The 21,011-nt window shown below is 43.5% G+C and overlaps 2 protein-coding genes across 8 annotated transcripts in view; one reads left to right on the forward strand and one right to left on the reverse strand.

Moving 5' to 3' along the window:
• The window catches only part of XNDC1N (XRCC1 N-terminal domain containing 1, N-terminal like), a 37,782-nt gene extending 21,747 nt beyond the window's left edge, over positions 1-16,035 (reverse strand). Inside the window, exons 1-9 of one of the 4 annotated variants that reach the window (XM_027039743.2) lie at positions 15,897-16,035; positions 15,062-15,235; positions 12,922-13,063; positions 11,847-12,002; positions 9,588-9,766; positions 5,112-5,194; positions 4,695-4,867; positions 2,003-2,075; positions 302-429 (exon numbers count right to left, since the gene is read on the reverse strand). In XM_027039743.2, coding sequence (XP_026895544.1) covers positions 302-429; positions 2,003-2,075; positions 4,695-4,867; positions 5,112-5,194; positions 9,588-9,766; positions 11,847-12,002; positions 12,922-13,063; positions 15,062-15,106 — 979 coding nt within the window. In that variant the 5' untranslated portion in view covers positions 15,107-15,235; positions 15,897-16,035. Of the gene's footprint in view, positions 1-301; positions 430-2,002; positions 2,076-4,694; positions 4,868-5,111; positions 5,195-9,587; positions 9,767-11,846; positions 12,003-12,921; positions 13,064-15,061; positions 15,236-15,726; positions 15,806-15,882 lie in introns of those variants that run through there. The other 3 variants (XM_053203630.1, XM_053203631.1, XM_053203632.1) reach the window with 3 other exon arrangements.
• Positions 15,982-21,011, forward strand: part of RNF121 (ring finger protein 121) — a 79,534-nt gene continuing 74,504 nt past the window's right edge. For 2 of the 4 annotated variants that reach the window (XM_027039722.2, XM_015062103.3), the window contains exon 1: positions 16,564-16,681. In XM_027039722.2, the coding sequence (XP_026895523.1) occupies positions 16,619-16,681 (63 nt within the window). In that variant the 5' untranslated portion in view covers positions 16,564-16,618. Of the gene's footprint in view, positions 16,143-16,563; positions 16,682-21,011 lie in introns of those variants that run through there. The other 2 variants (XM_027039724.2, XM_027039723.2) reach the window with 2 other exon arrangements.

Genomic DNA, 21,011 nt, shown 5'->3' on the forward strand with positions numbered 1-21,011 from the left:
GAACAGGGACTTAGAATTCTAACTGGGACATGGAGAAAAAAAGCTGTGAAGGAAATGCTAGGCCCTCTCTGCTAGTATTTTATATTGTTTTGTTTCATGTTTCTCCTGGGGACAGGGCCTGTGTCCCTGCCTCAGCTGGGCCAACACAATGTGAACATGTCTTCAATATAGACTTGTATGTGTGTGGAGAAGAGCAGGAGTCCCAGCTCGAATGTTCCCTGGCAGCATTCCCAGGTCTCCTAGTCCTGCCTCAAGGGATACCTAGCAGTCCCACAATAACCCCTATGCCCCAGCAGCTCACCTGAGCAGATGGGGCACAGCGCACTATCCTGGACCCCACTGCTTTGGGCCTGGGGTCGCTGGTGTTCTCTCTGCCCTGCCTTTGCTATCCCCCTCCGGTTTGGCCGAGAGTTCGAGCTGGATAAAGGCCTGTGACAGAGAATAAAGACCAGCTATTAATAATAGGCCACAAAGGCTAAAGGAGCCTCCAGTTAGGACAGAAGAGTGTGGATTCATTGATGTGGAGCCAAAAGCCCTGGTTGGAGTCCTGGTTTTCCCACTTGATGTACCCAACTTGAGGGAGGTCACTTAACCTTGACCATCTGAGAACAGAAGTTCTATTATTTCTCTCAGGTTTTTAAAATTATTTTTTCTTATTCAGATATAATGCACAGCCCATAAAATTCATCCTATTATACTATTCAACATTTTTAGGATATTCACAGGGTTGTGTCACCACCACGACTATCGGATTCCAGAACATTTTTATCACCCCCAAAAGAACCCCTAAACCCATTAGTAGTCACTCCCACACCCACCCTAACCAGGACCCTGGCAACCACTCATCTACTTTCTATCTGTATGGATTTGTCTATTCTGGACATTTCACGTAAATGCAATCATATAATGTGTGGTCTTTTCTGACTACTTTCACTTAGCATGTTTTAAGGCTTATCCATATTGTGTGTTGGTACTTCATTCTTTTTTAATGGTTGAACAATATTCTATTGTATAAATACACCACATTTGGCTTATCTATTCATCAGTTGATGGACATTTGGGTTGTTTCCACTTTTTGGCTATTATGAATAATGCCGCTGTGAACATTTGACTATACGTTTTTGTGTGGACACCTGCTACCAGTTCTTTGGGGTCTATTCCTAGGAGCGGAATTGTCGGGTCCTATGGTAACTCTATATTCAGGTTTTTGAAGAATTGTTTATGAAGGTGGCTGCACCATTTTACATTTTCACCAGCAATGTATGAAAGTTCCAGTTTCTCCACATCTTTGCCAACATGTTATTGTCTTCTTCTTCTTCTTTTTTGTAATGTATTTTTAAAGTAAATTCTACACCCAGTGTAGGGCTTGAACTCAAAGCCTTGAGACCAAGAGTTGCATGCTCCACCGACTGAGCCAGCCAGGCACCCCTGCTATTGTCGTTTTGATTACAGCTATCCTAGTGGGTGTGATCACTGTGGTTTTGATTTGCTCTTCTCTAATGGCTAAAGATATTAAGCATTTTTTCATGTACTTATTGGCCATTTGTTTACCTTCTTCGGAGGAAAGTTTATTCAGATCTTTTGTCCATTAAAAAATTAGGTTATTTTTTATTGTTGAGCTGTAAGCTTTCTCTATTATTCTAGAAACAAGTCCCTTATTGGATATATGATATGCAAATATCTTCTCACATATTCTGTCACTTGTCTTTTTATTTTCTTGGTAGTGTTCTTTAAAGCAGAAAAAGATTTCAATTTTAATGAAGTCCATGAGATACAGAGTACCCATCTTCAGATTCTGATTTACTACAGAGCTACCTCCTTGCTTAGTTGACAACATGTGGACAAGGACATCTTTTCTCTACTACCCTCTGGGTCTAGACCATGAGATCAAGACACAATGGTACTCGGTGATCTAACTAAGACACAAGTGGGGGAAGGACAGGTGTAGGTGGACAATAAGGTTTGGGGAGGTGATTTGGCTCTTTCAGGTTGATCTACTCACCTGTGAGCTTGCACCTTCCGTCTCTTCATCCTGCCCACATTATTCTCTGAGTTTTGCTCTTCTGGTCTGAGCTCTGTGTTAGAAATACTCATTAAATCTAGCTCATTAACAAAAAGCCCTTCACATATGATGTTCCTTCTTTTTTCTTTTTTTGTTGCTTTTAAATGTTTATTTTTGAGAGAGAGAGAGAAAGAGAGAGAAAAAGAGAGAGACAGAGGGGGAGGGGCAGAGAGAGAGGGAGATACAGAATCTGAAGCAGGCTCCAGGCTCTGAGCCGTCAGCACGGAGCCAGACACGGGGATCAAACTCACAGATGCTCAACTGAATGAGCCACCCAGGTGCCCCTTTTTCCTTTTTTAACATTTATTTATTTTTGAGAAAGAGCACACATGCATACAGGAGGGATAGAGAGAGAGGGAGAGAGAGAGAATCCCAAGGAGGCCTCGCACTGTCAGCAAGAAGTCAGACTCAGGGCTGGAACCCATGAACTGTGAGATCATGACCTGAGCTGACCAAGAATTGGATGCTTAATGCAGTGAGATACCCAGGCGCCCCATGATGTTCTTTCTTTTAAGAATAGTCTTTCTGGGGCGCCTGGGTGGCGCAGTCGGTTAAGCGTCCGACTTCAGCCAGGTCACGATCTCGCGGTCCGGGAGTTCGAGCCCCGCGTCAGGCTCTGGGCTGATGGCTCAGAGCCTGGAGCCTGTTTCCGATTCTGTGTCTCTCTCTCTCTCTGACCCTCCCCCGTTCATGCTCTGTCTCTCTCTGTCGCAAAAATAAATAAACGTTGAAAAAAAAAATTAAAAAAAAAAAGAATAGTCTTTCTATCCATTTTTCCTGGTTAATTCTTTCTCACTCGTCAAGTCTCATATGAAATATTAATTCCTGTGAGGCACTTTCCCTGAATTCTCTAATCTAAATCCGATCATCCTATTATGCTCTGCCTTTGAAGTACTCATCACAGTTTGCAGTTGTAGACTTACTTATATTACATGGAGATGCCTCTCCATTAGGGTAGGAGAACTGCTATTTTCTGTGCTGTGGAATCCCTGACACCTAGCATGGAGCCTTGAACAGAGATGTTCAGATATCTGTCAAATGAGTGGCAACAAAATCCAGCAACAGCCATTTGTCTAGCTATTCAGAACTTATGAAACACTTTATATAGGAGTTAGGAGTTATATAGAAAGTTTGTAGGTACTTTCATAGCTCCAGTGTCCAGCTGACTGGGTGCCCCCAAAAGGTTAGCTCCTTCCCATTTTCTGTCTCTTAAAATAATAAACTACATCCTTCCTTATATGGTAGACAGCTTCTGAAAGGACTCCTATTGATTCCTGCCTCCTGGTAGTCATGCCTCCCCTTGAATTTAGGCAGAACCTAGTAATTTGCTTCTAATGAATAAAATATGGCAAAAGTGATGGGATGCCACTCCTGGGATCAGGTTATAAAAGACCGACTTGTTTCTTTTTTCTTTTTTTAGTTAGTTTATTTATTTTTAGTAATCTCTATACCCAACATAGGGCTTGAACTCTCGACCCCAAGATCAAGAGTCACATGCTCTTCTGAGCCAGCCAGGCGCCCCGGACTGACTTCTTTCTTACTAGCATGCTCTCTCTTGCCCTCTAGCTTGTTCACTCTGATGAAGCAAGCTTCCACATTGTGAGATGCTCCTGGGAGAGGCTCTCATGGCAAAGGAATTGAGGGAAGCCTTAGTCCCACCACCACCCACGAGGAACTAAATCCTACTAACAACCATGTGACTGAGTTCGGGAGCAGATCATTTCCAGTGGAGCCTTGAAAGGACTATAGCTTTGTGTCAGATCTGGAGCTGGAAGATGCTGTTAAGTCATGCCCGGATTCTTAACCATGAGTAACTGAAAATGATAAATACTATCATAAGCTACCAAGTTTTGGGGTAATTCATCGTGCAACAGTAGACAAACAATGTACCCTATTTCTGCCATGAGATAATATCCTTACTATTTCAGTAATTTTGGTCAGTTCTTTGAAATGACAAATCACCTGTTTCCTTTTTAAAAATTTTCCCAGTGAAGCAATGAGTGAAACCAAAGGTTTTCAGTGAGAACTCTACTTGTTTTCTCTTTTGCTATCTAGAACAGTAAAAAGAACAAGAACTCTGGGGTTCAAATCCTGGTTTTGCCACTTATTAGCTGTGTGATTCAGAAATACCTCAGATTCTTTTGTAAAATGAGTATAACAGTATTTACTTCACAATTTGTTATGAACATTAAATAGTTAAGTTAGTAGAAGTGTGTTAGCAATGTCTAGAGCTACGTAGGAGCTCCAAAATGCTGAATCTTTTCTTCCTCTGTGATAAAACCATGCTATTCCCCTACTTTATTTCCCCAACAAGCTCCATACACCATCACCCTGACTTAACTGTCTTTCTGAAGTGATCACAAAACATTAATACTGCAAAAGGCCGAAATACTATTTGGTTTAATTCCTTCATTGTGAATATGGGGGAATTGAGGCCCGAAGAAATAAGGATTCCTGATTTCAATTACTATATAGTATTTGATTTCTCCTCTGGTAACAAGACACTGACAACGGTCTTTTCTCCCACAGGAAGTCCCATTTGTAAGCCACCCTTCTATAGCAGCAGTGGATTCAGGGAGGAAGGATGGTGCCAGGGAGAGCAAGGAGCCAAAGGTAGGTCATGGGGACTCACCTGTGCTGGCTGGATGACTGGGACCTGGTTCTGCCTGGATGTTTTTTGTGCTTGCCATACTCACGGGGGGCACCCTGCGGGCAGCTGAAAGTACCATGCAGGCTGAACGTCCCAAAGCCCCTGGCTGCAGCTGCTTTAGGATATTCCTAAGCTCTGAAATTTCCTTGGTGCTCCTGCAGGGAAACAGAGAGCACTCGGTTTCACTCAGAAAAGAGACTCCATTCCTCTTACCTAAGTCAGTGACCTCTAACCAAGAAAGCCAGTTTGATATACAGATAGGGTTAGGTCCCGAGGTTGTGATTAAGTGGGGGGAAACCAGGCAGGGCTTGTGTGCCTGTGAGTGACTTGGTAGCCTTTCTCTTTTTGGGAGAAAGAACTGAGAAGTGGACAAGGACCTCCGTTCTGGTAGCTACATACGTTTGGGGATCTGGGAAGAACGTCCTCCGAATGGAAGGATTAGCCAGCCAGGGGCTTGGACCAGACTCCTGAGCATCAGAACCCTGAGAAGAAAATGGAGCAATATGAACTACAGACATTCACCACCAGGGGACGCTGCCACCTGTACCAGGGCTATTCCCAAACCTGAGGACTTCAGCTTAATGACTAAGCATGTTTTCTATAACTTTACACAGTACCTTTGCTTGTGTGCACACTCTCTTCCAGCTCTAAGATACGAGATTCAGTAATGTTGTATAGTTAGTTCCTCAATGCTAAGGGTTTTGTCATGATCCTGAAAGTCCCCAGAATCAAATATATGCTGTTGGGAAAAACGGGGTCATGGGACTAATAATCATGTGCGAACTTTTGAAAGCATATACGCTGTAGTTTAAATCTGTACATATATAAAATTCACTCATGTAGGTACAAAACTGCAATCACTTATCTCTTTATACACCTACATGAAAGAAACAAGGCATACCCATATATTTCTCCGTAGTTAAGAATAGTTCTCTTCTGAACTCTTTGGGGACATTTTTATCATTTTTATCTTCTAAATATTAATAATATTATTTAATTTCCAGTATGATTTATTTTGTGAAAATTTTGTTCACCTACAACTAAAAACCTACCAATTTAAGCCACCATTTCTAGCCATTTATAGAAAGAGATGTGTATGTGTGTATGTATGTATGGATACCTCAAGTCTCATTTCTACCATTAGCCTCTCCATGTAACTATCACAGGCATTTTATAAACCTCTCTACTTCTAACTCCAAAAATTTCTAAGTGCGATAATCATGCAAGAGATCATTTCTACCTAGATTTTATTTATGTGGTATGTGCTACGGTTTCTATTTTGTCTATTCAATTTATCTGTCAATTCACCTGCACCTATTTCCTTTTTTATTTTTCCAAATTTCCTTTTTCCCTTGAATTTAAAAAAATGAAAAAACTTTGTCTTTAATTTACAGTTGATTCTTCTATTGGAGATTCTTTTATTTTTAAAATATGTATTTATTTTTGATAGAGACAGCATGAACAGGGGATGGGCAGAGAGAGGGGGAGACACAGAATCTGAAGCATGCTCCAGGATCTGAGCTGTCATCACAGAGCCTGACGCGGGGCTTGAACTCACAAACCATGCGATCATGACCTGAGCAGAAGTCAATCGTTTAACCAACTGAGCAACCCAGGCGCCCCTATCAGAGATTCTTTTATTTAAAAAAAAAATTTTTTTTTAACATTTATTTTTGAGACAGAGAGAGACACAGCATGAGCAGGGGAGGGTCAGAGAGAGAGGGAGACACAGAATCCGAATCAGGCTCCAGGCTCTGAGCTGTCAGCCCAGAGCCCGATGCGGGGCTCGAACTCACAGACCGCGAGATCATGACCTGAGCCGAAGTCGGACGCCCAACCGACTGAGCCACCCAGGCGCCCCTCAGAGATTCTTTTTTTTTTTTTTTAATTTTTTTTTTTTAACGTTTATTTATTTTTGAGACAGAGAGAGACAGAGCATGAACGGGGGAGGGTCAGAGAGAGGGAGACACAGAATCTGAAACAGGCTCCAGGCTCTGAGCTGTCAGCACAGAGCCCGACGCGGGGCTTGAACTCACGGACCGCGAGATCATGACCTGAGCCGAAGTCGGCGGCTTAACCGACTGAGCCACCCAGGCGCCCCTCAGAGATTCTTTTAAAGGTAAACATCTTTCTTGTAAAGCATGATTTTGGCCTCATTCTGCAAACATGAGAAGTAGTATTTTTACTCACATTCACAGCTTGTTTACGTATGTATGTAATCACATTTACCGTTTAGTATTTTAAAAAAATTTTTTATTTAATGTTTATTTATTTTGACAGAGAGAGAGAGACAGAGACAGAGACAGAGCATGAGTAGGGGAGAGGCAAAGAGAGAGGAAGACAGAATCTGAAGCAGAATGCAGGTTCTGAGCTGTCAGCACAGAGCCCGATGTGGCGCTTGGACTCAAGAGCTGCAAGATTATGACCTGAGCTGAAGTCGGATGCTCAACCGACTGAGCCACCCAGGTGCCCCTACCGTTTAATATTTTTTAATTGCCATTACAATCTCATCTTGTACCGTTTAATATTTTTTAATTGCCATTACAATCTCATCTTGGATGCAGCATTAATTTAGAAATATTTTAATTTTCCTGGGCTTCTATTTTTTCTTTACCTTGTCTCATATACTTTAGAACAAATACCACTAGAAAGGGTAACTAGATGGGTGTGGAGAATTTATGGTTTATTTAACTCTAAGTGAGATTAATCATTAGGAACTGAGCTTCCAAGCACAGGTTACATGGAGTCAGGTGGCCTGGATTCAAATCCACTCTAAGACTTATTTAGCAGTGTGACCTGGAACATCTCACTAAAGTTCTTTGTGCTTCGGTTTCCTAACTGGAAAACCAGTGCCATAAAAGACCCTATGTCACGGGGTTAAAAGCCCGTATGTTTTGCTTTCACTATAATATACCATTAGAACAATACACCTTAAATTTTAGACATTTTAAATTATAAAATTGAGTGCCATCAATCTGTTTCCATGCATCAACCCTCTCTTGTAGACACATTTTAGAATTTCTTTCCCTGTGGTTTCACTGAGGTATGTGCAATACGTTTCACTCTGCTGTTGATGTTCAAGGTCCTTCTAACATTATGGCTCTGGAGTTGCTGACTCCCTCCTTGGTCTTAAAGGTGCAGAGTAATTTAGATGGCCAAAAGAAGCCCTTATTTAGCCTATAATTAGGGAGACCGTATGTCCTGGTTTGCCTGGGACAATACTGTTGTCTCCATGTAATTAATAGCACTCTTTTTCCTCTCCAAATGTCTCAGTTTGGATGGTAAACTTTATGGTGGTGATCCTATCTACAACTTGCCCCTGAAAGGTAAGTTATTCTAAAAGCCTACTTTGTTCTAGGCACTGTTCCAGCTGCCAGGACTCAGTATGGAACAAGACAAACAGGTCCCTATTCTTACAAAGCTTCCATTTTATTGAGGCCAGGCCCACAGGGCTGTAGCTCCATTCGTGTCAGCCCCCTGGCACCACAATACTGGAACCTGGCAGAGCACATGGAGCGGCTTCCACTGGTCCTGCTGCATTTTTTAGCCCTTCCCATGAAGGAGGAGGAAATCTCAGACCAGGCTTTACTTGGTCTCCATTCTCTGGGTCTCTCCCAAGGCTGTACTACAGAAGTATCTCCTCTTCCTCCTCCATTTTGTCTTCTGATGCTCGGTCTGTTTTTCTCAGTAACCTCAACAAGAGCGACACTTGTAATGTTCACTCCTGGAACTGAACTTCTTTTGGTTATGTCAGATGTTTGGAACTTCATTTTTTTTTACAGTTATTTATTTATTTTGATAGAAAGAGAGAGAGAGAGAGAGAGGGAGACAGAGAATCCCAAGCAGGCTCTGAGCCAACAGCACAGAGCCCAACGTGGGGCTCAATCCCACAAACCATGAGATCACGACCTGAGCCGAAACCAGGAGTTAGACACCTAAATGACTGAGCCACTAGGTGCCCCGGATGTTTGGAGCTTCTAGAGGTGTATTACGTGCATAGGAAGCACTGTGGTATAATGACAGATGACCTGATTTCTAGTCCGTCTTCTGCTCTGGTTCACTGTGAATCTGAATATGCAAGTGTCCCTAGCTGACACATAAAATGAGGTGGCTGGGGCTTGATAATCTCTAAGTATTTTTGACCTCTAGAATTGTACAACTCTTGCTTTGTGTGATTCCATCTTTGTATTTGTTTGTGAGTGAATTATGGTAGAGGGTACTGGAAAGATAAATGAAGACACAGTGACAAGAAAGCAGAAGGACTCAGAATAGGCTGAGGAATAAAAAATAACTAGAAAACTGGCTGAGAAGAGGGGAGGCAAACTGACCAGATACCTATCCATCTTCTCTTAGCAGCATGTGTGTGTTGTACAGGGAGAGAAAGCAGGAAAACAAATGAAATTGCAGAACACATATCTAACATTATAACTGGCTTTCTTGGCAGGTGGGTCAGGCAACAACAATGACAGAGAGATAGTAAGTGAGCCCTGGGACTTTCAGGTGCTAGAAGGAAAAGTCTGATGAAAGCTGTAGCCCACGGGAACCTAAAGGTAAAGTGGATTAAGTCTGAATCCAAAAAGAAATTTCATTCTTGCTAAAGAACCAATGGCCCTACAGCTTTGTGTACACTGCACTGAAGGTTCACTGCCTTGAATCTCCCAAGGGCAAAAGGGATGGAGAGGCATTCACTCTTAGCTGTAAGGAAAAGTAGCAAGCCCATTTCTGTTTTTACTTGAATGTGTGTGTGTGTGTGTGTGTGTGTGGTGGGGGGGAAGGTGGGTTTCTGTGCTTATCCCTCAATCAAGCCCCAGTCTTCTAACCTGAAACTGAGAAAAGTAGGAAAATATGAAGTCCTTATTCCACCATTGTACATACCTGGCTTAGCCTAGTGCTCCCAGGAGCAGAGAGATCCCCCACAGGGTCATCTGAGGAGTCCAGGGAGGAACACACCCGGAGGAAGGCCAGACCAAAAGACTGCTGACGTGTGAAGGGTTGGGAGCAGGTCAGGCGAAGTCGATCCCAGGGCTCACCTGAGGCCGCAGCCAGGAAATCTTCTGAAGACAAAAAGAAAGAAAATGAGAGGCAGAGGAAATGTGTGAATGGGAGGGACAAAGAAAGAGAAGGTCAATACTGAGGAGACGAAAGACAGGGACTATACAGATTAAACTCCAACAAAAGGAATGGAGGCCATCAGTAACTGTCCCCTTAGGCTTTGGTGCTCAGGGTTTGGCAGTGCTAAGCAGGCCAGTTAAGGTGCACTCAGACCTGGTGCCTTGCCTTCCCACCATCGCTCCTCCGTCATGGTTCCACACTGTTCCCAGCACATCCTCATTCTATACCTCTCTAGGAACCTTGCCAATGTGTCAATTTACTTATGGAAGTTTTTTTTTAAACTTTATTTTATTTTTTAATGTTTATTTATTTTTGAAGGAGAGAGAGAGACAGAGCATGACCCGGGGAGGGGCAGAGAGAAAGACACAGAATCTGAAGCAGGCTCTAGGCTCTGAGCTGTCAGCACAGAGCCTGATGTGAGGCTCGAACCCACAAGCTATGAGATCATGACCTGAGTCAAAGTTGGACGCTTAACTGACTGAGCCACCCAGGCGCCCCAGTTTATTTATTTATTTTGACAGAGAGAGAGAGAGAGAGAGAGAGAGAGAGTGAGAGCGCGCACAAGTGAGGGAGGGACTGAGAAAGAGGGAGAGAGACAGAATCCCAAGCAGGCTCCACACTGTCAGTGCAGAATCCAATGCAGAACCTGAACTCACAAACTGTAAGATCATGACCTGAGCTGAGACTGAGTCAGACACTTAACTGACTGAGCCACCCAAGTGCCCCCAATGTCTCATTTTAAACAGGAGGTACCTGTAGTGTTGGGGTCTGAGGTGACCACTCGCCCAGTGGATCAGATGAGCTACATCTGCTCTTCCTGGACCATGAGACCTCCACCTCCCTCACAACACTCCATGGCCTCCATAGTCACTGTGTGACATGGCAATACTGAAAACCCTTCTCACCTTTACTTCCCAGCACTCTGTGGTAGCACCTCATCCCCTGTACCTTGTATGCCCCTCCCATATCATGGTTCCTTCACAACATTACAAACACCTCAGCTCCAACACAGACAAATCCTTATTAGACTGTAAGTCCCCAAAGTCCAGGAATCAGATCTTATGTCTGTTCTGCAGTGCCTAGTGAACACAGAAATTTGCATGGATTGGAACTCAGGAAGCACTATATACTATCTAACCATATCCATCCTGTAGCCTTCCATCACTTATATAAACATTTATTCTACACTAACACTTATACAGTTGTCCCTTCTCATCTGTGGGGGATATGTTCAAAGCCCCCAGTGGATGCCCGAAACCACAGATAGCACCGAACCTCGTATATACTATGTTTTTTCCTATACGTGCACACCTATGATAAAGCTTAATTTATGAGTTAGGCACAGGAAGAGATTAATAACAATAATAAAACAGAGCAATTATAACATCAGGCTATAATAAAAGTTACGTGAATGTGGTCTCTCTCTCTTTCGCTCTCTCTCAAAATATCTTACTGTATTCTGCTCACCTTTCTTCTTGGGGTGACGTGAGATGATAAAATGCCTATGTGATGAGATGAAGTGAGGTGAATGACATAGGCATTGTGACACAGGGAGGCTACTACTATTGACCTTCTAATAATATGTTAGAAGGAATATCATCTGCTTTTGGGCTGTGGTGGACTGTAGGTAACTGAAACCATGGAAAGTGAAACCGTGGATAAAGGGCGACTACCGTACTCACACCAATGTACATTTATACAAATAAAACACTACTCACAAATACGGGCTCTACATCAGGCTCCACCGAATCATGTGTAAATATAATTCATAGTGCATAAATGTTCTCAGTTCCCATATACTGTCATCACAGAGAACTCACACAAACATACCAGTAGTTGTTCACTCACCACCTACCCCATACCCCCACAGATACGACCAAGCCCCTTCACAGGCCCCTCCCACCATTCCACCTAACAGCTCCATGGCCCTCTCTAGTGGGTTGTCTAGCTTAGCATGACTGCATCTCTTTCTTATAGTCTCTCTCGCTGTCCATTTCCCATTTCTGTTTTTGCCTTCCTTACCATCTTTAAACATGCGGACCCCTGAGCGGTTTTTCCCCTGCTTTGAATCAGCCAGGGACATAAGCATGGTTGCAGGGAGCAAGGTGACAAAAGGTCTGTCCAGGGACCAGGAAGAACGGCCCACATCAATTTGCAGGAAAGCACAGCCACAGTTACCTGAGGACAAAAGGTTGAGAGAAGGATTTAAGGGTGATGGGAAGACAGATGCTCTCCTGATTGCACACAAGGTATCGGGTGGGAAAAGGACATTCTTCCATTCTAGAGCTGGTTGGAAGCCCAGAAAGGTCAAGGAACACAGTGAACTGGCAACTGAAGTGGATAAGACCTCAGTCCACAAAATGACAGTATGAAGGTTCACAGTGGTCCTCCCAGCTAGAAACCTTCCCTGACTCAATAGACTTGCTGCTTCCCTGTCCTCTGGCTCTGGCAGGCAGTGCTAATCTCTGTCTCTATTAGACCCCTGCTAGGGAGCCCTACAGAGCTGAGGCCAATGGTCTTTGTTAGTTCTCTACTCCAGAGAATGCTAAGGCCAACCTTCTCAACCCGCAAATTCCTATGGAGACTTCCCAGATTAGTTTGCAGAGCCCATCCCCCAGCATCCTCTTGACAATGATATTTATACGTGCTTACAGGTTCTATTTGTTGGCATTTGTAATTATGTCAGCATCCTAAGGCTTCACCCAGACTATTCAGATCAAAGCAGGGCACGTACGTTAAATAATTCAGGGAATACCATTCCCACTACTTTTTTTTTTCAAATTTTATTTTTAAGTAATCTCTCCACCCAATGTGGGGCTCAAACCTACAACCCGAAGATCAAGAGTCACATGCTCTACCCACTAAAACCAGCCAGGTGCCCCTCCCATTGCATTCTATGTGAACGGAAACCTCAGAGTTTGCCAACACTATACACCTGAGAAGGGCACCTGGGCCACATCTCACCTTCAGACCAGGAAGGGCTTATTCCATGAAAAGTGCTCAGCTAGACCAAGTTGAGACATTATGGAGCACTTGGAGGGGAATGTGACTCCTGCATCTCCCGCACAGATTCCTAGACCTCAGAGAACTCACTCACCTACATCAATGTAGCCAATGGGCACTGCCCTCTCCAGCTGGAGTTCCACTTTCAGCTGCCCACTCTTGTCCTGAGGGCAGCTGAGCCAAGGTCCCTTCTGACAGTCTGGATTCAGCAAGTTCTCCACAGGATACTTGGGATCCTAAGTCAGAGAGAGAAGGAATAATCAGGAACCTCACTGAACTGAAAGGTAAAAAGGATGCCCATGAATGAGGGATTCCTACATTCCGAAACCTTTCCAGGCATTTTACCATGATAGAAGAACCACTAGATGGGAGTCCATAAAAGTACAGCTATCATGTACCAGGGATTTACAGACCATTTACCTCTCCTTCATTTACCAAACCACTTCATTTAATCCTCCTAACACTTTACTATTTAGTTTAGTTGCTATTATTGCTTCTTACTTAACAGATCAATACATTGAAGCTTAGGTTCAGAAACTTATCCAAGGCCACAAAGCCAAATAACCAACCAAAATCAGAACATCTAGCTTTCTGAATCCAGGCTTTTAACTGCCACACTATGCTATTTCACTTCATTTACAAGGTACTTTCATAGACATTTTTTTATCTTCAAAGTAGCCCTATGAGAAAAGAAAGGCAAGGATTTTTATTCTGAGTTTACAACTAATGGGTAGGAATAAAGTGATTTGTTCCAAGGCAACAATAGCAATACCGAGAGAGAAAAATTTTTAAAAACTATTTTTGAGAGAGAGAGAGAGAGAAAGAGCACAAGCAGGGGAGGGGCAGAGGAGGAGACAGAGGATCTGGAGTGGGCTCTGTGTTGACAGCAGCAAGCCCAGTGTGGGACTCGAACTCATCAACTGTGAGATCATGACATGAGCCAAAGTCAGATGCACAACCGACTAAGCCACCCAGGCACCCACCGAGAGAGAAATTCTTGGTTCTAACCCACAGTTAGATATTTTTTGGTGGCAAGGCCCTGAGCAAACTACTTTCTCTCTCTGGATCTAAATTCTTTCATCCATAAGTAAAGGGGAGGGAGTCTATACTCATGGTTTTCAATCTTGTTTTTTGTTTTAGCAATAAAATCCTTCCTTTTAGCTGAAATCTTACACTAAAATGTGTGTGTGTGTGTGTGTGTGTGTGTATTTTCAGCAAAAAAAACCAGAGCTCTGGTTAAAACACAGGTTGGGGGGTCTAGAGACATACATGCACCACCTCACTTCAATTAGAAGTGGGTGCCCATAGAACAGTTTGAAAACCTCAGTGTTAGATGATAAGTAACATTCTCTAGCATTTTATAAGACTCAATCTTTGAAGAAAACCATTTAGGCTGACTATGTAGGTAAGAAGGATATGGGCAATTTTTATTTTCTTTCACTTAGGAGTTGATATATTAGTTCCAAAAGGCTCTCTAAGAGTCCTTCTGAAATGAGTGGGGATGTTTTTGACTGTCATCATGACCAGGGAGCATTACTGTCATTAGGGTCTGAAGGCCATGGATGCTAAATACCTCATCAGGTAAATGATACTGCTATAAATGCAGATTTATCCCACCCAAAATGCCAATGGCATCCTTTGAGAAAAACTAGAGCAACAGAAGGTGAAGAAGAGTGGGGAGAAAAGGTATGGATAGAAATGACAGCAAAGGAAAGGGTGGGAAGTTCTTAAGAATCACCACATGGTATAAATCCTGGGCTTAGGCCTCAGCATCTAGATCTAATCTGGATAATTGGAATTTCTCAAAAGTGAACTTTTAGGGAGGAGGTTGAGATCACTTTTGATGGTGGGGGTGATGTCCTCACAGGTCAGGAATGACCTTGAATGTCCCGGTGTGCTCTCAATGACAGAGTAACTAAACTGCCCTTCTAGGAACCCTGGTACAGACTTTGGGCCTATGGGTTTGCCAGTTCCCTTCAAACTAAGGGTGGAATCCTGAAGTTGTTTCCTCTCTACTTTCAATTCCCAGGAACACTTCTTTTATGCACCCTGCGTTGCTCTGGGAACAACCTGAGGGCAAGAGCTGTGTGTCCTCCTTTGACTTTGGATTCCCAAAGAAGGGACGATGTCTCTTCTATTAAACTGGGAGTTTCCTGAAAGTGCAGCCAAGTCTCCTACTTTTGTCACTTCTTTCAGTTGCCAAGAAAAAAATCACAACTGCTAATTTAACATACCTGAGAGGAAAATGATACGATGTGGCTAATCTTTACAGGAGCCATTGTGGGCCCAGCAGCTATCCCAAGTACAAGGCAAAAATACTTTCTCCTAAGATCTCTTCTGTCACCACTTTGGCACTGCCTTTTTTGGTCCTGTCAGCTTCCAGAAGAGAAAGAATCCTCATGCTACTCCTGAAGGAGAGAACAAAAGAAAAACAAACTAGCCATGGCTGGTTCTCTGGAAATCTTTGCAGGAAGTCAGACTGTTTCTGATGCCCTTGATGGGCTTGTGGGGCAGTGGGCAGGGAACGGATCTGGACCAGGTGGTGAGATTCCAACAAACACGTGAAACAACTAGAATGCAACCACAGGGCAACGGAGCAGCAAGCACAAAATAGGTTAGTACGGGAACGTTGGATGCTCCCCAGGGCATGAGTGGTGCCTTAAATCATTCACCTTTATACCCCTAGAGCCCACCACATAGTAAAGACGCAACAAATGTTCAACTAAATATACAAGTCTCTTGATTTGTTCTCCCCTCTCAAATCAATCTTCTTAAATTTGTTTCTCGTTGTTACTCCTCTATTAGGAATCATCAATGGCTTCCCGATGTACGCAAAACCCTTTTTACATGGTGGGTACTTAGTAAATATTCATTCAGCTTGGCCCCTCAAAGCACCTACTACGTGCGAGACTCTTCAGCTCTCCGCTTCGGGAGACTAAGCCATGGAGGCACTTCCCCCTCTCGGAACGCGCTGTTCTGTACATTCCTTGACCGCTACCCATTCTCTGCAACTGCCCCCCCCCCCCCCCCATCAACAACCCTCAAAGCCCCTCACCCGGAACAACGGACCTGGAAGAGCCATCGCAGCCTCAGATCTCTGACCACAAAATCCTTTCTCCCGCCAATTTGGCCCTCTGACCTCCGACTTCTGATTCGTAGCACTACTCTCCGCCTCCGGAATTCCGGGAATTTGTCCTGGGGCCTCAAGAAGCCGCTGTTTTTGGAAAATGATTCCCACCGAGGCAAGAAGACATGTGATATAGCCAGTAAAATGCATTCGTGTGCATCTATGTATGTTTTATATCTATTTTAAAGGTATATTTTTAGTTATATTTTATGCAAATTTCTACTCACTACAAATCTGTCCACAGCGCGGAACCTAAACTTCCGGGTCAGAGTCAATGTATTCTGGGAAATGTAGTCCTTAGCCTCCAGGCTTCTCTCGTTGGAGCTTAGAGTGAGGGAGCGTCGCAAAAGTTGACGATGTAGAGACCCTTCTTTTTGGCGCTCCCAAGGGGAGAATTGGTGAAATATTTGCACTGAAAAAATCCAAGCCAAATTTCTCATTTTCCAAGAATCCTCCCCCAGGAAGCTTAGAAGCGCATGGAAACCGTCCTTCCTTGACCTTTAAGTGAGCAGCAGGTAGATAGTCTCTTAGTACCGCTCAAGGCTCGGCCTGACTTGTTGCCCCGCCCCTTGCCGGAGCCTGCGCCGCCGATTGGCTAGGAGCACTTGAGCGGCGGAAGCAGCTGGCTCGCGCGGGGACCGGAGGGAGGGGGAGAGCTGTGAAGATGGCGGCAGTGTTAGAGGTGGAGGTTGGAGGAGGTGCTGCCGGGGAACGGGAGCTAGATGAGGTAAGAAATGTTGAGAGTCAAGGAGAGAAGAGGCTCAGCCTAAACCTGAAGGGAGGGGGAGGAGAGGTTATCGGGAGTGAGGTCCTAGGGGAGGCGGGACCCTGAGAAGGAAGGAGCCAACTGGGGGGCGGGTGCGCGGAGAGGGAAATCAGAGGTAACCTGCACTCCGGAACTGAAAGGCGGTCATGGGGATAGAAGACTTGCAGTAACCTCAGGGGTGGAGATTGAGGACAGGGAGAGAAGCCAAAGAAGTGAGGGCGTTAGATTTGAGATTATTAACTGGGGGTCGTAGGGGTAGGACTGAAGGGCTGAGGGGTAGCTTGAGTTGGAGGGGCGTGGACTTCTGCGTGGGAAGGCCGGACTTTGGCTGTAGGAGAAGACCGGTTTGGTTTGGGGTGGGGGTTGGGGACGCACACCAGGGAAGAGTGCTAATCTAGTATTACAGTGTTGAGAGTTATTTTTATGTAAGAACTGTTTTATTTATCATTACACTCTAGGACTTGGTACATAATGTGTCATAAAGTTTTGTGCACCTAATGGAAGAATGAATGATTGTATACCGGAATTCATCGTTTCACTCATTTAACAAACATTACATATGTTTGTGCTGAGTCCTGGGTTAAGTGCTAGAGACATAGGGGCCCTTCCATAGAAGAGCCCACAGCCTAGTGGTGGGAGACACAGAAGGAAAACTAGTCGTAGCATCAGAGGTATAGTGGTGGCACTGAGAAGAGGGGGCCAGTTCAATTTGAGCTAGGGAAGGCTTCCCAGAGGAGCTGAGTCTAATGGGGTAAATGATTCTCTATTTCTGGCTCTTTCTAGACCTCTGAGCTCTTTGAGGGTGAGCTCCTTGAGGGTGTATGTCCCCTTTACCTGTCTAATGGACATTTAACAACTGATGTATTGAATTACCGGTGGTCCTTGAATCACTAGGAGGAAAGAGACATTGAGTTTAAAGGGAATGAAGGGATAGCGCTGAGAAGTAAATAGAAGGTAAGAAAGGAAAGGGAGATTATTGTGAGGCCAAAGGTACATTCATAGCAAGGGTTGCTTATAGCCTTGCATAGGACAGCATATGGACAACTCAGAGGGATAGGAGGAAGGGGGTTGATTGTCAGGGGTCCACCCACCACCAGTGGGATCTCTGAGGGATCAGAATCTAAGAGGCTCTGGCTGTGTATTGGAGGTGGGTGACTGGGGACAATTGGGGGTGAGGCTCAGAGAAAGGGAGTAGAAGTGTACTTGAGAAGCTAAGACTGTTGCTTGGTGGTAGGATGACTTGGTGGATTTGGTTTACTTGATTGGGGTTATTAATGTGGCAGGAAGAGACTGAGAAACTGACAGGTGGTTAGAGCAGGGGGAGATTTTTAAGGAAACATTTTAGACCTATATCTCTCAACCACTAGAGGTGTTTGGATACCACTTGGTTGGTGATATGGGGTGGTTGTGGAAATGACCTCCAAGGCCCCATCCAGTTTTAAGTTTCTGTGATTACGGTTGACTGTGGTTCAGTGATATATATAGTTGAAAGTGCCCTGGAAAAAATAAATACAGTATTGAAGTTATTACGTATGGTTTGTTAGTCATGAGCCCTCCTTTGAGGGAGCCTGATTTCAATTACATATATCAGGGTTCATTGAGATAAAGAGCAAAAAAGAATTGGCAGAGGGGAAAAGAACTTAAAGTTTTGATGTAAGACAGTTTTTATTTTTGCTTCTTCGCTTTTCTTCCCTTATTGTTTTAAGAACTTGAGAGCTTCTAGTTGTATAATATGCTTATACTACAGACTTATTAGAGTGTCGTGCCTAGAGTTCAACTTTATATGTAACCACTAGCATCCATCCCAGAAACTTCTGTTACTTGTTTTATTTACGTAGAAAGATATAATCTGTGGTCTGGAAACTCTGTATGGACTGGTTCTATCTTTTGTGTGTTTGAGAAAATAACTCTGAGAAGCTGGAACAGCTAGTAATCCCTTCAAGCTCCCTTCTCCCAGACAAACAAACACACAAACAAAAACCAGGGGTCTGGTCTGGTAGACTTAGTTTATGTGAGTTTCTACTAAAGTCTACCCAGCTGTCTCTTAGCAGCCTTAGTTAGTGAAAAAGAAGGTGAAATCCATCCTTGTAATTTGCAATTATGGAGGTCTGTGTGTTAAGCACTGGCAATGTAAGACGGGATCTTTACCAACTTAGAGTGTAGGGAAGAGGCATGCAAATAGCTCTACTCTATTAGGTAATTGTTATTATCGGAAGTGTGTAAAAAATTCAGTGGGGCAAGTGGTTGAGTCTGCTAGGAGGAGTCAGTGAAATCCTTATAATAGAGATGAGCTTGAGCTGAAAAAATAAAGGTTGGGTTTACAAAGAAGTAGTGATTTGCATGTGGCATCAGAGTTGCCTTCCTGTAGCTCTTTCTGCTTGGTAAACTACTGTAGGGCCCAAATTATAAAAGGGTAGTGGATAGCCTAACTAAGACACAATTGGTGCTCTTTGCCACTTTTTTGGAAAGATTGCGTATGCTGTGGTTTTGTTCTTCAGGATATTGTACCTGTGTTTTCCAATATCAGATGCCATTAGCATGATAAGTGGTCTGGAATAGCAACCATCATTCCTTTCCTCTTCTTTTGTCTTTTCATTATTTGTTGAAGTAATTTAGGCTTTGCTAAGTGCTTCTATAGTTTTGGAGAGGTGTAGAGAAAATAGGGTTTAGGAAATGAGCTACCGATAGAAAAACTTACTATTTATTGAGTCCTTACCGTAAACCAGCTCCTGTTTAAAGCCCTTTACTTGCATTATCTCATTCATTACTAATAGCAGCCCTCTTAGATTAGCTGCACTTTGTACTTGAGGAGACTGAGGCTAGAGAGGTTGAGTAACTTTTCTAGGATTCCAGTTTGTGAGGGAGGGGGCGGTGGCAGGGGCTGTGTGCAGATTCCAACCCAGGTCTGCCTACGCTATCCTGAACTCAGCCCATGCTGTACTGAGCACCTTGGTTCCATTTCTCCATTATTTGTGCTATAGGGATAGGTAATTTAAAACTGTATGGTTTTAATGATCTCATGTGAAAATTGATACAGTACATTTGATAAGTGACTGTGATTCAAAAGAGCATTTTGAGTCTCACGTTTGTGATGGTAATTTTATTAGTATTCCCTATTTATTGTCGAGGAAGTTGAGGTTCAGAGTATTTGAGAATGCCGAGGATATTGCAACTACTAAGTGGTATCACTAAGATTTAAACCCATTTTTTTTTTTCCAGATTCCAAAGCATTTGTTTTCCCTCAGTTTAAAGACCTAAACTGCAGGCTCATCTTACCAAAGTAAACTACCCCTTTCTATATATACAAAAGTTTAATCTCCAAATTATGAAGCAGTATTTCATTCTTGAGAGGTGTTAAGTAGGGGTTAACCAGAGGAATATTGGTTTTTCCATATAGGTCCTTTAATTTACTGATAACCTGATTCTGCTAAACCCCTGGTTGGGAGGAGTGATTAGCTTAGTGGTAGTTAGGAAGGTGAGAGATGGGTCTAGCCAGCTCAGGGTAGGTATTAAACAGGCTGTGATAACTGGTTAAACTCAGTTCTTGCTCTCAACTTGCCAAACTACATGGTGCTTGAGGATATTAGTAGTATAAAGTATGGGTACCAGATAGTTGGCTCAGAAGCAGACCTACTCCTGGAGCCAGTGAGTTCCTCCTGGAAGGTGTAGCTGGTCAACCATAGAGAGGAATTGGAGGCATCATTTTGACACAGAGACCCAGCTTGAGACCTAAAGTAGAAAAGCACATCAACATCCAATCAGGGCCAGACTGCCTGCCTGGCCAGTGCCTGTGAATTCTGGATGCATCTACTCCCAGTGCTTGTTCATCTGCCAGAATGATGTGACATACAGATCAGTGGGTAGTTTCCAGCTCAAGTTCAAAGCAAGTATCCCAGTCTACAACTAACTTGAGGTATTATTGCCTCAAGTATGTAATTTACCTCATCTGGACCCTGTTTTATTCTTTTTTTCTTTTAATGTTTATTTTTGAGAGAGAGAGAGAGAGAAAGAACAGGGGAGGGGCAGAGAGAGGGAGGCACAGAATCCAAAGTAGGCTCCAAGCTCTGAGCTGTCAGCATAGACAGACATAGAATTCAATGCAGAGCTTGAACTCATGAACTGTGAAATCATGACCTGAGCCGAAGCTGGACACTTAACCAACTGAGCCATCGCCCTGTTTTATTCTTATTAAAAGAGGAAATTGGACTAGATTGGTGGTTTTTACATCTTTATTTAGCCACAAAAGCCTTTATTTAAACAAAATCTCACTTTGAAACTTTGGGGTACTTAA

Source organism: Acinonyx jubatus, chromosome D1, assembly GCF_027475565.1.
Source record: "Acinonyx jubatus isolate Ajub_Pintada_27869175 chromosome D1, VMU_Ajub_asm_v1.0, whole genome shotgun sequence".
Classification (NCBI taxonomy): domain Eukaryota; kingdom Metazoa; phylum Chordata; class Mammalia; order Carnivora; family Felidae; genus Acinonyx; species Acinonyx jubatus.